Source organism: Centruroides sculpturatus, unplaced genomic scaffold (genome assembly GCF_000671375.1).
Source record: "Centruroides sculpturatus isolate CEXI.00-Female unplaced genomic scaffold, Cexi_2.0 scaffold1431, whole genome shotgun sequence".
Classification (NCBI taxonomy): domain Eukaryota; kingdom Metazoa; phylum Arthropoda; class Arachnida; order Scorpiones; family Buthidae; genus Centruroides; species Centruroides sculpturatus.
In genome coordinates this window covers 146,056-160,968 of record NW_019385780.1, presented here as the reverse complement: position 1 = coordinate 160,968, position 14,913 = coordinate 146,056, and the positions used below count along the sequence as shown (strand labels likewise).

The 14,913-nt window shown below is 37.4% G+C and overlaps 2 protein-coding genes across 5 annotated transcripts in view; both read left to right on the top strand.

Moving 5' to 3' along the window:
- The first annotated feature begins 4,901 nt into the window (after nucleotides 1–4,901).
- LOC111642078 (rab3 GTPase-activating protein non-catalytic subunit-like) lies at nucleotides 4,902–9,255 on the top strand. Its single transcript, XM_023388353.1, has one exon. It carries the CDS (start codon nucleotides 4,971–4,973, stop codon nucleotides 9,102–9,104), a length of 4,134 nt encoding a protein of 1,377 aa, XP_023244121.1. The 5' UTR covers nucleotides 4,902–4,970; the 3' UTR covers nucleotides 9,105–9,255.
- Nucleotides 9,256–9,653: 398 nt separating this feature from the next.
- The window catches only part of LOC111642073 (protein zwilch homolog), a 40,635-nt gene continuing 35,375 nt past the window's right edge, over nucleotides 9,654–14,913 (top strand). The window contains exon 1 of one of the 4 annotated variants that reach the window (XM_023388346.1): nucleotides 9,654–9,906. In XM_023388346.1, coding sequence (XP_023244114.1) covers nucleotides 9,851–9,906 — 56 coding nt within the window. In that variant the 5' untranslated portion in view covers nucleotides 9,654–9,850. The remainder of the gene's footprint in view (nucleotides 9,907–14,913) is intronic. The other 3 variants (XM_023388347.1, XM_023388345.1, XM_023388348.1) reach the window with 3 other exon arrangements.

Genomic DNA, 14,913 nt, shown 5'->3' with positions numbered 1-14,913 from the left:
TTTTTTTAAGTGTAACGAAAAATGCATATATATAAATTGTATTGTTATATTCATATATTGTAATGTTAATTTAAATTTATTGTAATGTTTCTCTCCTGATAATGCCTCAGCGGGGTCAGGAAATATGTAAATACTACATGTTAAAAATAAATGAATGAATGAATGAGTTAATTGTTATCACTAACTAGATACGCAACAAATATAAAGAAATTTTATAGAATAATAAGAAAAAAGTTTTTATTTTTTTAACAAAATCGGAAATTATTAAATTACGTAAAAGATTATTAATTAAAGTACATACAACATATATACACAATTTATTTGTCATTCTGTTTACATTCATTTTCAAAATCAGCCATTTTCTCGTTGGAAGCGCGAGCAGTGAAAGCGGCGATATCAAACTGGCTCGGTAGCTGCTTCCTGCACGCGCGTGTAGAAGCGTCATCTGGTGGTCGCTACACGCTAAACGCGGTTACTCCGGACACGCACATTTGCTCGAACCGGTTTGTCCGCTCCGCTTGAAAACGCGTTCACGCCCGCGGTCGCTGGACGCTGCCACGTAGGACGTAGCTTTAATCCAGTCGGAAACGGTATGTGGTGGGGACGGCCCTTTTAGTGCCCACAGGGCGGAAAGAGTATTAAATATATATATCTTGAGAGGTCAGGTTTAACGATGTTATTCGTTATTACATTTAAAATTTTTTTAATTAAAAAGAATCACTACCCTGAAAATTAAGCTTTTTGTCATTCGATAGTAATTAAAAATATAAAAAGTTATAAGTAAAGGTTTCTTCTTCCAATACTGAGACTAGTGATATTTATTAGGTCTTTCTTAATTATTCGCAATTAACAGAGACCAAGATTAAAACAGTTCACTTTATTTCGTGTATTTAGCAATGCATTTCGGATTGGTAATTTTCCAATCTCTCTTCGGGCTCACGGCTTCGATGTATAAGGTTATTATCTACAACATAACGAACAAAAGGTTAGTTTATGTAAAATATACTTTTGTTATTCAGAATGATGCATATAGTGCACAATTTGTACATATCATAATGGTGCAGTCTCTTTCATTTACTGGCATGTTTTCTTTCTCTATTTTTTATGGGAAAATGGCAACAGTTCTATTTCCCACAATTTTTAGCTTGTTATTATCTTTTAGAAAAATTTTAATTTCAATAATGTGGTTCATAACACGACAATGTAGCTTTTCATTGTAAATATTTTTACAAGTTGAAAAATCAAAATTTTCACAAACAAATTATAACTATAATAAGAACACAAGAACACTACTTACTCGTATATTTTGCAAAAGAAAAAACACTGTCCGAAAAAATCAACAATGTACTGAGTATAGTACGGATCAGACTGACCTGAGTACACTATAAAAAACAATCGTATGGCCGAGAGAAAGCCCTTCCAGTCCTGGCTCCTACTTAAATTATAAAAATATTATTATATTGAGAGTAAAGTACTACACTTACCACTTTAAACGCTAATATTTTACCTTCTTTATAATAATTAAATAAAATCTAGAAAACACCTCAATTCGAGATGAAACAATCTAGATTTATATCACTTATCTAGTTGCCTAAATCTAGTGTGGGCACGGCCCCCCCCAGTTAACCTGGTGCCCTCCCCAGGAAATTACAGCCGAAAAAGTGTTGATCCGATTTGCAAAAACAAATAAAAAGTTGAAGCTAATTTAATTGGGTGTAGTGTACCGCGGCCCGCAATTAATCTCTGAAAACTGGACTGAACATCAAATAATTGCTTGAATGGATCCGCGATAACTCTCTACAACCTGACAATGTAAAGTTATAGGAAAGTTGAGAAATTCTGATCCTAAAAAAAAAGGTCAACGGCCTTCTGTGCCCAATGTGAAAAGTGTATCTGTAATCTCTATGTACAGTTTAGTCTCTATGGAGTGACGTCACAATAAGATCTCGCATCACCCGAAAATCTTGCTAGGGCCGCCTCTGGTTCGGGCAGTGAAAAAAGTTTTCTTTCACTGCAATTCGGCCCGGAGGAAAAAATTGTTGGCCACCCCTGGTCTATACCTAGATTAAAGACGGCGAACTATATTAAAGAATGGTAAAAAAATAATTGATTGGTTAATTTTTATTTAATGCATTGCTAGAGTTTGATATTAATGTTACGAGAACGTATGATTAAAGAAAGTTTTATATTTTATGTGTGTTAAGTTATTGTCGATTCGTATTGAAATTTCATTTTAATGAACAATAATTTGAAATAATTCAATTTTGTGTCAGGTTGGCCTCTACTTGGCCCCCATAACAAAACTCTGGCTACGCCCATGGTGACAATCCTGCCCAACACGTGGTTTAGACCTCGATGTTTTGACTTAAAGTAAAATGGCGGTCAATAGTACCCGTCGTCGCTACCAAGAGCACTGTATCTTAGGTCACAGCCACTCTATGTAGTATATTCTAGCTCGTTGGAGTAAAATCGTCATTAATTAAGTCCGATTCCTCTTCGAGATATGACAAGTGATCCCCACTATATCAGTAGCGTAGCGTGGGTGTCAGCCGCCCGGGGCGGAGAAAAATTTTGCTGCCCCCTTATTTAGGTATCTCAGTTTAAAAGACTAAAATTCAGTTTCGTCACAGAATAAGTAATGAAAAATTCCGTGCTCGTTTCAATCGGTCCGAATCGTAGGTGCGACAAAAATATGAAATGAAATGGTTCAAATTTTTACCAGATATTATTATTTATTGTGAAATTTTGCCGCCCCCTAAAAGTGCCGCCCGGGGCAGGCCGCCCCTACCGCCCCCACTACGCTACGCCATTGCAGTATATCCACCACCTTTTTGACCTTTAACCACCAAACTTTAATAGCATCAATCCCCTTATATGGAAGATACTACCATGCTAAATTTCATTTCTTAATCATTACCCCATCCTGAAATATTAAACGAAATAGACACCAACATACGCGCGAGATTTGCAAAAAACTCGGAGGATAAAATTTGACACGATTACAATACTTCCCTTGTTATGTATATGTTACTGTGAAAGACCGAAATTAGAGAATGTCTATATTCTCCGGTGAATGTCGACACATACAAAATACGTCGGTGAAAGACCGAATATTTGGTTATATTATTATACATTCGAACAATCGCCGGTGTATGTCGACAAGCACAGATAAGCTTTGGTGGAGGTCGAAACGACACCCGAGAAGCCGATGTCGATAGAGAGGCGACAGTCTATCGCCAAATCCTTTGTGGGTAGCCGGAGGTAGGACAAGGTCTTTTGATCCCGTGAGGTTGGGGATCGATTTGTCAGGTCGAGTGGCGGAGGATGACAGGGGTCGGCGGTAAGGCGTCGGCGATATCCGAATAAACGACACCATTAACAGATCAGTTTGTAATCACGTAATAACGTAATCAGTTCGTAATTTGTAAAGAAAAGTTACTTTCCATAGATGAGATTTCTTCTCAAGAAATATCGCTGAGAGATGCAGCTGCAGCTAATTCGAAAAGTGGAGGACAAGGCTATACACGCTGTCATTGCAAAAAGAAGTGTTCCACGAATAAATGCAGTTGTAAAAGCGAGGGACTCTCGTGCAATTCAAAGTGCCATAACAATTTAAGTTGTTGCAATAAATAAGATTGTATAACGTTAATCACATACTTTATGTGTAAGTTTATTATTGTATTATTTTCTTTAATGATTAAGAATGTACTGTTCGTTTTAGGTTCAACAGTTTATTTACATCTGCTGTTACTTAAGCTTTCTCCTATTTTCACATATTAAAATGTTGCATTTTTGTCTTAAAGTAATAAAAATATTTTTATTCAACATTCACCATCAGTGCATGCCAAATGTCGACATTTGCTGGTTTAAGTGAGAAATAATGATATTTAGCAAATATTTCGTACATACACGAAAAGACTGTGTGAATGCTGACATTCACCAGAGAATGTTGACATTCGCCAGATATCGGTCATTCACAGTAACATATACACAATAGCAGGGAAAGTAAAAAGCGCATTTGAAAAATACCCTTGGATATTTTTCAATATGATATAGTTCGACCGAACCACTACAGATCAAAAGATTTTGAGATCTTCAATAAAGTATAACTCTGCATCCGCCTAACAGGGAAATTTCCGGGTTGAAAAATCAGATAGAGCATTGAAAACTACTCTTAGTAGCGGCTCGACTAAAATGTCGGATAAATATTTTTTTGTTATAATCGTGTTCCGCGTCGAATAATAATAATAATATATATATAAAAAAACATTTCATGGAGATAGGCTAAGTAAGTAGAAATTGAGAAAAGTGAGATCGAAGATTTTACCAGAAGCAAAGAGATATACGGACGAAACAAATTTTAGGAAATGCGGCCGCACTACCTAGGATAAATAAAACTAACCGAACGGGGTATTTTTGTCATTTTTATATTATTCTTTATCTTTTCCAACGTCGAGTTCAAAAGAAAAACAAACTTTCTTTCCCTCATAATATGGAGGTTTGTTCTACAGTGAAGCCACTCCCGGCTCCATATCGCCGATAGTAGCAACAGAGCGCTGTCCCTCTAGTTAGATATTACAGCTCCATAGAAGGGACTATCTTAAAGTTTGCAACTACTACTGTTTTTACTACTACAAACGATCAATGAATGAGTCCTAAAAATGTTCGATAAACAAAATCGTAGAGTAACTCGACACTGGGTTTTATTTCATTATTCTTAAACTTTTAGACACGAATTTGTTATGAAGTCAAAATTAAATATTAATTAATATAGCAATATAAACTTTTTAAATTTTAGTAATATTTTTAATGTTAAATTTTCGAAAAATACAATAAAATTTATTTAGTCGCTCCTTAAACTTTAGAAATTAGGAGATTATAGCGCCTCTAGTGACTAAGTGCGGAAACTACATTTGGGTTGGATGTTTGGCGAAATGTATGTGATTAGTTAAGTATTGTATTACGAAAATATGTCGTGTAAATTATCTAAACTTTCGTGTATCAGCGATTTAAGTGGTGTTAAACGTATTCTTTTCCCTAATTACAATCCGGAAAGTAAATATGAAGATGACAGTTTCGATCTGTGGACGGAATCCGAATGGGGCGATGAAGATAAAAAGGAAGGTGAAGAAAAAGAAGAAAATTGGTTGAATGAATGCCTTGTGGCTCTTTCCTCCACTTCCGACGTTCTCGTACTTGCGCTGAGACAAAAAGCCGTGTTTCTCACCTCTAAATGGTTTGTTGGTGATGATAATGATGCTAAGATGAAGTTCCTCATTACATATGGTGATTATCTGACTCACGATGACTATATTACGTCTCTTCTGTGCCTCCCTATAGCCTCGCAGAAGAAGACGCTCTCTGGTGGAGTTGACTGGACTTGTATTGTTGTTGGATTCAATTCTGGTTATGTCAGGATATATACGGAAAAGGCAGAATTGTTGTTATCGCAGCTACTACACGAAGAACCGGTTAATAAACTCAAGTGCCAGAACTGTCCTCCTTCTAAATCTTCCTTTCTGTCTGATCATCAGGCGGATGAGTTGTTAATTGTTTATGGTTCGGTTGTTGTTAGTGTAGACGGTTTTAGTCTTTTGCAGACGCTGCGAGCGTGTAGGAGCCAACTTGCCAGAGTTGCTGCTGGCAAGTGGGAAGTGATAGAAGCACCTCCGCTTACTTATAAGAAATGGAGTTTTCAAGAAAATAACAAAATCAATGATTGTGATAGTATTGGTGTGGTAACTTTGAATTCCTTTGATTATCTTTCCTCGCAATCGTTACGAAGTGGTTTCTATGCTTCTGTTAGATCTAGCATTTCTGTTGTTAATCTATATTTGACCGTGGGTTGTAATCCATACATTGGTTTCTATCAGGCCACGGAAGAAGGATCTCAGTTATTTTTATCCGACGTGGCTCATGCCGTTGCTAATAGATTAAAATCATTTTTTTTAAATGCTACTGCTGGTAGCTTGTTAAACTGGAACCAACAACCAACTAAGAAACAGAAAATAGAGTCTCCAACTACCATTCCGCTGAAATTTGGATTATTTGATAGAAGAAGGCATGGAATTACTATCAATGTTTCACCTAACAAGATGTTAGCAGCAGTGACTGATGCTTTTGGACGTGTCATAGTGTTTGATATTCAGAAAGGCATGGCAATTCGGATGTGGAAAGGATATAGGGATGCCCAGTGTGGATGGATTCAAGTAGAAGACAAAGTGGAACGAGATAAGTATTTACACACTCCTCGTAAAGCTTTATTTTTAGTGATATATGCTCCGCGAAGAGGAATTTTAGAATTATGGTCTTCTCAGCAAGGTCCACGTGTGGCTGCTTTTAATGTTGGAAGATGTAGCAAGCTGCTTAGTCCTGGACATTGCATGATGGGTGTAAACATAGCCCATGTTAATGCAGTCAAATTTCAAACTCATCCTTGTTTTTTATTAAGCTCACTTGGAAGTATTTATACCATTTCAGTGCCATTCCATTGTGCACTAAGTGATAGAAATAGTAAACGTGCAAGAGATATTCATCTCCTTAAAGAATTCAAAACTCTTCTACGTTCCAGTAAAGATAAAAATAAAATGATTGGAGATATCTCAAAAATATTACTTGATATTAAGAGTGCAAATATCAAACAACAAGCTATCGATTCCTTATTAAGGTGTAATACCATAACTGTTGATACTGTAAAATTAGTTATCAAACAGTTAACAATATATCTTTTGAGTCAGGACCTTGAACAGCTTGATTATGAAAGTAAACTTTTATTACAGACTTGTTGTAGAATTGAAGGACTGATTGCCACTTATGAGGCTATCAGTCTTATAAATGAAAATTCGCCTCCTGAAAATGAATCTAATTTTCTAGATATTGAATTGATCTCAACAAAGCTAAATACATCAGAAGCAGAAATTGGCAGGATAATGTCACTTTTAGCACTGTTCCAATCTGTTCAAAGTGCTTGTCAAAAGAAAGTGAGGTTCCTTGATAATGAAGAACGCTTATTAAAAATACCCTTTTCTAATTTCGTGCACACTTTTATAGTTAGCCAAAGTCATCTAATGAAAAATGAAAATGACGAAATTGTCATCTCTGAATTAACTGTTGATTTGAATCCTGCTGCATCTGAAACAGAATTGGCAAATACAGGAGAATTTTTGTTTAGTTACTTTATTCGGAATGAAGATTCTTTATCTGATTTCAAAGAAATAATAAAGAGCAGTAGAATAACTACTAATGCTATGATAACAATTTTAATCTATTATTGGTTATCTTCTGAAAATATTAATCAGTGGCAAGAATGGGTAAATTTTCAGCAGGTGCTTAAACATTTCTGTTCAGTTAGTGATGTTCAAGCAATGAATTCGGATTCTTTTCCATGGGATAAAGTTAAAGTGTTGCTTTCTCAATCAACAAATAACATTGCGGCCTATATTGGTGCAGTCATAACTCGCTCGGTTTCGATTGAAGTTGCATCGTCGTTTAATATCGTGAAACAACAAATGGATCGGAATGAAACTGAAAGTAGTGAAAATTCTGAAAATGTAGAAAATAAAGAAGAAGAAAAAGAGGGTAGTGATGAGAGTGATTGGGAAGCTATTTCTCTGGATGTTGAACAGTGGAGTTTGTTTGTGAAACAGCTGGAAGATGTTTTAATTTTAAGTATTCTTCTAAAAAGTAAACCTGCCATTAAAGCTCCTATCTCTAATAAAAGGATAAATATTTCTCTCTCTTCTCTTCAGTCTGGTGGACCAGGCATTATGACAGACCTGGTTGCTGCATGGTGTGTGGATGTTAAGATTAATCCTGAAATCTTGAACACTTACACAACTGAAAGTGAAGATATATTATCAAATATATCTGATCAGGATATGGATAAAGTACAGAATATTAGTGTGATAAAAGGACTTTTAGGACAAGTAAGAAAGAGATTTCCTAGAAGTATGGATCCTGATGCTCTGTTAGCTAATTGTTCATGGGAATACATGGTCCATTGGGATAAAAATCATGATATGATTTACCATTTAAAATCTGCCCTTCAGTGTTTATGCCTTGTAATGAGTGCCATTTTAAGATGTGGTGTTGCTTATATGATGTGGAAGACTTTTGTCCATAAAAGATTTGAAGGCCTGGTTATGCTCATTGAAAAAGTAGGTAAAATGCCAAAAGATCGCTTGTGTAGAAGAGACGTAGAAATTAGCGACGTGTATTTAGAAAATTTTGTAGATTTCTGCACCCAGTTACTCGAAATACTCCTAGAAGCCAACGTAATATCAGAAGTCGAAACAATACCGATGTTTCCGCCGGAAGAATTGTGGAAAGGCAGAGACGTACACGGTCCTGCACCATTTGTGACTCTTGCTCTCCAGCAACCAAATCCTAACTACGCTCTCATCCATCATCATTATCTTCTAGCCAATTTCTTACTCTTCATCATAGCTTTTCAACAGAAAAACGTTCGTCCTCTCAGCTTTTACGATTCAAAAGGAAAGAGTGCTTTTTTCAAAGATTTACACCGTAGCATAAACATCCCCCTGAAAGGACTCGACACCGGCATCGTCGATTTGAGGAAACAGTTTCTCTCGAGTACCGTGACCGCCATAGTTCGGAACATAACTCAAAACGACAAATACGCCAGCATAGTGTCCACCGCATCCGGAGAGACTGAAGCCAGCAAATGGTTCAACCGTCTGGTGGACTTGTGTCGCGGGTGGGACGTAGATCCGGACGAGATCAGAAGTCAATACGTCTACGAACTGTACAACCACGGCCACGACACTCTGGCGGAAGAGGCGACGACATCAGTCACGGAGCCGGTCGGTCTGGGTTTACGACTCCTGGCGTTGGCCGGACAGAGAGTACGCAGCGGACTGTCGAACGCCGAAGACACCGCCGCAAAACTGGCTCATCTGCCCCCTTCCCTCTCCTCGTGGTTGAAGACTCTGGATAAACCCGTCACCTGTTCCGTTCCTTTAAGCTCGACTTCAGTTTTATTAGAGAAAATCATCAACTTTCTTCCAGAGAGTTGCAGCGAACAACAAATGGCAATCTTATTATTAGAAGCGGTGAACGATTTAACCGCGCACGGTCCAAATTAATTAGCCAAATTGCACACGGTATTTCTTAATAAAAGTTACACATTTTTTGGTATTTACGTTTAATTGGCAAAATTTATTATATTATGTTTGTTTTTCTCGGTTTAGTTTTATTGATTGTAACTGTTAATCTTGTAAAAAATTTTTTTAACGTAAAGAAAAAAATTATAATATATACAAATCGTTTTAATTATGTAGAAATTTACTAAGAATAAATTATGAATTGATAAAAGTTTCTCAATTATTCAGAATTGGATGCTTAAAAGAAATGAAATTTGTAAATATTTTCTAAATACTATGTCTATTTCCGACTTCCGTATAAAATTTCGTTAGGGCGTTCTCGTTGCGAAAGTGTTTGTTTTAGAAAAATTATACGTTAATTACGAACTAAAATGAAAATTTCTGCCATAAGAAATTAATTTGGATTCAGAATCGCAGAATTTTAAAAATTGAATTTTATTTAAATTTCAAATGTGTCGGGTATTCGGATGGAAATTTCACTAATGTCGATTCAGTGGGACGTAGATCCGGACGGACAGAGAGAATTAATGAGGCAATTTTAAATTATTTAACGAGAATTATTTAAATAGAATTTTCAATCTTTAGTTTTTTTAAAATACAAAAGTTTTTATGGCTATTTTTTCGGCGGAATATTTGCTTCCATTTTCTGTTAATTTGGCAGCCAAACGGCGGGAAGCAGACGCCATTTTGAACGAGTTTAAGTCGTTGCGAAAGTCAACCTGGGAAAGATGGATAATTCGAGCATTAAAAACTTGGAACTGAGTTTCTTTTCGTTACTGAATAAGTAAGAATGTTTTCGTATTAGTTAAATCAGATTTTATTAATTATATAACTCATTATTTTGAAATTATGAAATTCAGAAAATGGTAAAATTGTAACGTTTTTGTTTTTAATATTTTAAAGAAAGTAAGAAATAACCACTCTGTGTTTGAACTCGGTTAAAAGCTGAATTAAAATATGATAAAGGAACGAGGAAAGCTCTCGATTCTAACAAAGATTTAAGAGTTTGATGGAATCTTTCTTTCGATGTATATGTATACTCTCTGTTGAATGCTACGTCTTATTTTATCGTAGTAGTTGTGCTTCAGTTACACAGACTGTTGCGCCCCGTGGTGGTGAGAGATGGCGGTAGTAATATTTTCCTCAGTATTTATAGGTCTGCTTGTAAACGGTGAAAAAAGTGATCGTACTTTGTATACAAATCTCGATGGGCATAAATTTTAGACGATCGCTTATCTTGAACATTTTGTGACGAATGTTACTGTTGTTGTTTAGAATTTTTTTTCGGACTGGTTCAAAGTGATAGCAGTTTTCCGACCGATGTATCATAGTATCTTGCTCTGTCGGGCAGAAGGTACGGCGATTGGTATTTTTCAGTTTACGTTTATGAGAAAGGAATTACAGTTGTCCCTCTATAGTCCGACGTTTTTTAATCCGACATGCTCAGTAGTCCGACGCACCTCCCATCAAGGTACCCGTCCCCGTTACGTGTCTGCTTGCACAGAAGCATGTCGCGATGTGAATCTCCCCATCCAATTTTTACATGATGACACACATTTCGTGTGTTTTATGTGAGCAGTTCTGTTCGAACAGTTGGAGTAGAGAATATTGTAAGTTACTGCTAGCAAAACAATGCGAAATATGTAATTATTTTCGGTAATCCGGAAACTTTTGTGTGTTTTATGTGAGCAGTTCTGTTCGAACAGTTGGAGTAGAGAATATTGTAAGTTACTGCTAGCAAAACAATACGAAATATGTAATTATTTTCGGTAATCCGGACACTTTTGGTAATCTGACACACCTTTGGTCCCATACCTGTCGGATTATCAAGGGACAACTGTAGTGATGAGGGAATTGGTTCTGGCCCGATGAATCGGGATAGTAGTGTATCGGTCTGTATAGGCCGTGACGGGAATGTGTCGGCCGATGATGAGCCGGTGATAGTCTGTATGGCTGGGAAAATTATGCCGTTTGTTGTCCATTTGATGTTTGATTTCGGTGTTTATAATGCTGATGTAATCCTCCGAAGTAATATAATGGGTTTTCTTGGTGTCGTAAGGCTGGCTCTTAACATGTTTGTCCGCTTGTTCGTGTATAGTTAACCCTTTATGAGCTGGGGTCCAAACAAGATGCGTCTATAGATTATCTTTATTATGTCTGTTGATGAGACTTATGATGGTGTGAATGATGGATGAAGACTTATCGTAGTGAGCGTTGATAGCGGTAAGGATAGCTTGAGAGTTCGTGCACACGGTGATGTTGCTGTTAGTCTCGGTAGCATGTTGTAGCGTGCTAAGGATAGCAAATTCCTCCGCTGTAAAAAACCTTGGGGAGAAGAGTGTAATGGCTTTGATGTTGTTGGTGTAGTTGATGAACGCTGCCGTGACAGTTGTGTCGGTTTTGGAATCGTCGGTGGCCAGGAAAGTAGAGAGATCTTGTATCGTTGCCCACTCATAGAAAATGGATTGAATAATGGGATTTGGTAGGGAGGAGTCCTGGAATGGAAGGTTGTCGATGTGTATGTCGAAGACGGTGGCATTGGGGGGTATAGAGTTTTGGGTTGTGTGATTCTTGGTAGGGATATTATGGCTGTTTGTCCAGTTCTGGATGTAATGGGCTATAGGAATTTTCACAAGGGTGGCACCTTCGTTGCTGTGAATTAGATGTATAATTCTCCGAGAAAAGTTGTCCCTCGAAGCCTTCTGGAGATAGGAACTATAATGTTTTACAGTAGAGTCTCGAAAACTCGGCCTAATGTGGACCAAAGGGTGGCCGAGTTTGTGAAAATGCCGGGTTATCGGGAATGGGGTTAAAAAAATAAGTGTGAGTGTTTTCTCAGAAAATACTGTACTGTACTTGTATGTATTGTTTACTTGAGAATACAACAGAGAATAAACTTCCCAAATACCCTTAAACAAAGGAAAAGTATGTACTTTATGAAGACATAGAGCCATTACTACATGAAAATGAAAATTAATGAATACACTGTGTACAGTAATTCACCTGATAAGACAGACCTCAGAAAAATACTTTATGATGCATAAAGCTGTCTATAATGAAAATTAATTAACTAAGGATTTTTTTGCCCTGCCAGGGTGTGGCCGAGTTATCTGGACTGCCGAGTTTTCGAGACTACTGTATTAGATACTTCCTGTAGCGGCAAGCTATGGTTGTGGCGTTGGTCGCTCTGCGAGTATGGATATTGTTAGCAGTCGTAGGGAGACCATAGCTGAGTTTAACGTACTGCATCTGTAAGGATTTTTTATAGTAAGGATATTATAGTATTATATAAGGATTCTAGGGTTGCCATCTGGGTTTTAGTTAAGGTTGCGATGCTGGGACAACATACATGAGTAAGCTGTCGATGGTGCTGTCAGCAATTCACAAGAGGTTCTTTGGCTGGCTGCCATGTTTTTTGTTACAATAAATTTTAAAGATGTTCAGAAGCTTTCTGCTTTTGTTCCAAATGTATTGAATGTGGGTGTTCCGTGTAAGATGTGCAGTAATGTAGATGCCAAGTAGATTGATTTTGGAGACCTCGGGGATTTGTTGGTTATCCTTTCAACAGTGGGCTAGTCTGGTATGGTTCTACCCCCAGTAGTGGAGAATAAATGGAAATTTTTAAAGTATTTTTCCATGCATTTTTTCTCATTACTGTTTTGGAAAAAGATTTTGTAAAGTTATATCTAGTAAAGAAAAGTCTTTTTTTATTGTTACATAATTCAATTTTTATGTGAATTTTTTATCACGGTATTTTTAGGCTAGTTTTTGGCGATAACCCCCAAAAGAATTTGACGACTATAGTCATCCCTCACCACTGCCGCATGATCGCCCTTGATGACTGTAGTCGGTCACTGCTGAGTGGTTATTGAGGACGAAATCCTGGTTGCTGCGTATATTAATGGATATGTGCAGGATCGTGCACTTCCATGGTTTGCACTGAACTGAATTTTTCTGAGACCATCTGCCGAACTTGTTTAAAAATTGGACTGTGTTATGATGTAAATGGGTTGGGTCAGCACCATGCGTGACGGCTGTAACATAGTCTGTGTATAGATTTTAGTGTATTCATTTTCTAGTTGAAAGATGTCATTCATAAAGATGGCAAACAGGAAGAGGGAGATCACAGTACCTTGAGGGATTCCTATGCATTGGATACTGCTAGGAGAGAGGTAGCCCCCTCCATTTGATTTGTACCTGCCTGTTGGACAGGAAGTCTTTGAGCCAGAGAATTGAGTTGCCTTTTAGGCCTTTTTCTAAAGTCTTCCATATAATATGAGAGTGATTGATTTTGTCGTAAGCTGTGCAAATATTGAGAGTAGTAATGTTGATGTAGTATTCCAGAGGGTGTATAGTTGTAACATGAGATGAGTTAGTAAGTTCTGAGTGCCTTTGCCAGGAAGGCCTTCAAAGTGCTTATAATTAAACCAATTATTGTGAGTAGCTATGCGCTGCCACTTATAGAGAATTATCCGTTCCATCGTTTTCATGACCGTGGAAGTAAGCGTTATTGGTCAGTAGTTCTTGACCATAGTCTTTACCTTGTTTGTGAATGGGGAGGATGATGGTATTTTTCATCTTCGGTGGTATGTTGTCCAACGACCATATGGTGTTGTAGACCGCCAATAGGTGGTCTCTGGCCTGATCATCGAAAACCTTTAGCATACTTGTCGTGATGCCGTTGGCCCCAGGAGTCGTGTTCTGTCCTCTATTTATTGCGATATCCAGCAGATTTTCCACATTTATCACACCTTGTAGGTTGTTTTGAAACTGAGTAAGAGAGATTTATCACACCTACAAGGTGTCATAAATCTGTGAAAACTGCCCTTTGGCGGTAAGGTTTGAGCTCTAAACGAGGGGTTTTGCATCCCTGGAATTATAGATCCTCCTGTACCAGCGAAAACGTCAAAGGAACCGTACCTGTATGTGCAGCCCTTCTCCAGATATTTGCCTCCAGAGGTCGGTTTTTAATGCTTGTTGGTATACGGCCTATTCTCTGTGCTCTGCCTCAGTCGACGCTTGCCTTCACTTCCACCTGTGGTCGTGCACTTTGGTGCCAGCCCCCACATCCCCTAAAAGTATAGTGCCGAGTACTCAACCAATGGTCGGTCTACTGGGCTGCTCGAAGTGGTATAGTCATGTGGGCTAAATAGTTAAACATGGGTGGATCTAGGTTTTGTGGGGCCTAGGGCTTATTGAAGTCCAATGGGGCCCCATTTTTTGTTAGATTATGAATTTTTAAATTGGGGTTTGAAGTTCATTTATAATAACATCAAAATCAGAGTTGAAATATATTTATTTATGAAATTGTGTTGAATGACAAACTTTATATCGATAAGTACTCATTGTTAATGAAACGTATTAAAAATTTATGACAATAATTCAATTTTTGTGGGCCCTTGACATTTAGGGGTTCAGGGCTTAAGCCCTATTAGTCCCTATGTAGATCCGCCCCTGTGTAAGTATGATAATTTATATAGAGACATTATATAGGGGCACCCAATTATCTTTGCCTTAGAGGTGTCAGATACTCTTGATTATATTAAACTTACTAATTTTTTATACCATTATATAGTATAATTTATTTATTTGCTAACCAGGTTTAGGGGAGATCGGAGCAACTTCGGCATGCGGGGCAAGTTTGTCAAGCGCTTTTTTTAAAAAACAAATTAAAAGGAGACTTTGGTTATAGGTTAGGCAGTTGAGTTTTATTGGTGGCTTGTTGAGTGTAGTGTTTTTATTGTTCTCCAACAAGCGTAGTTGAATTATCAAGCAAATTTTCATTTTCGTT

Excerpts from the sequence above, each read along its gene's own strand:
- LOC111642078 (XM_023388353.1), top strand. The coding sequence starts at position 4,971 with ATGTCGTGTAAATTATCTAAACTTTCGTGTATCAGCGATTTAAGTGGT.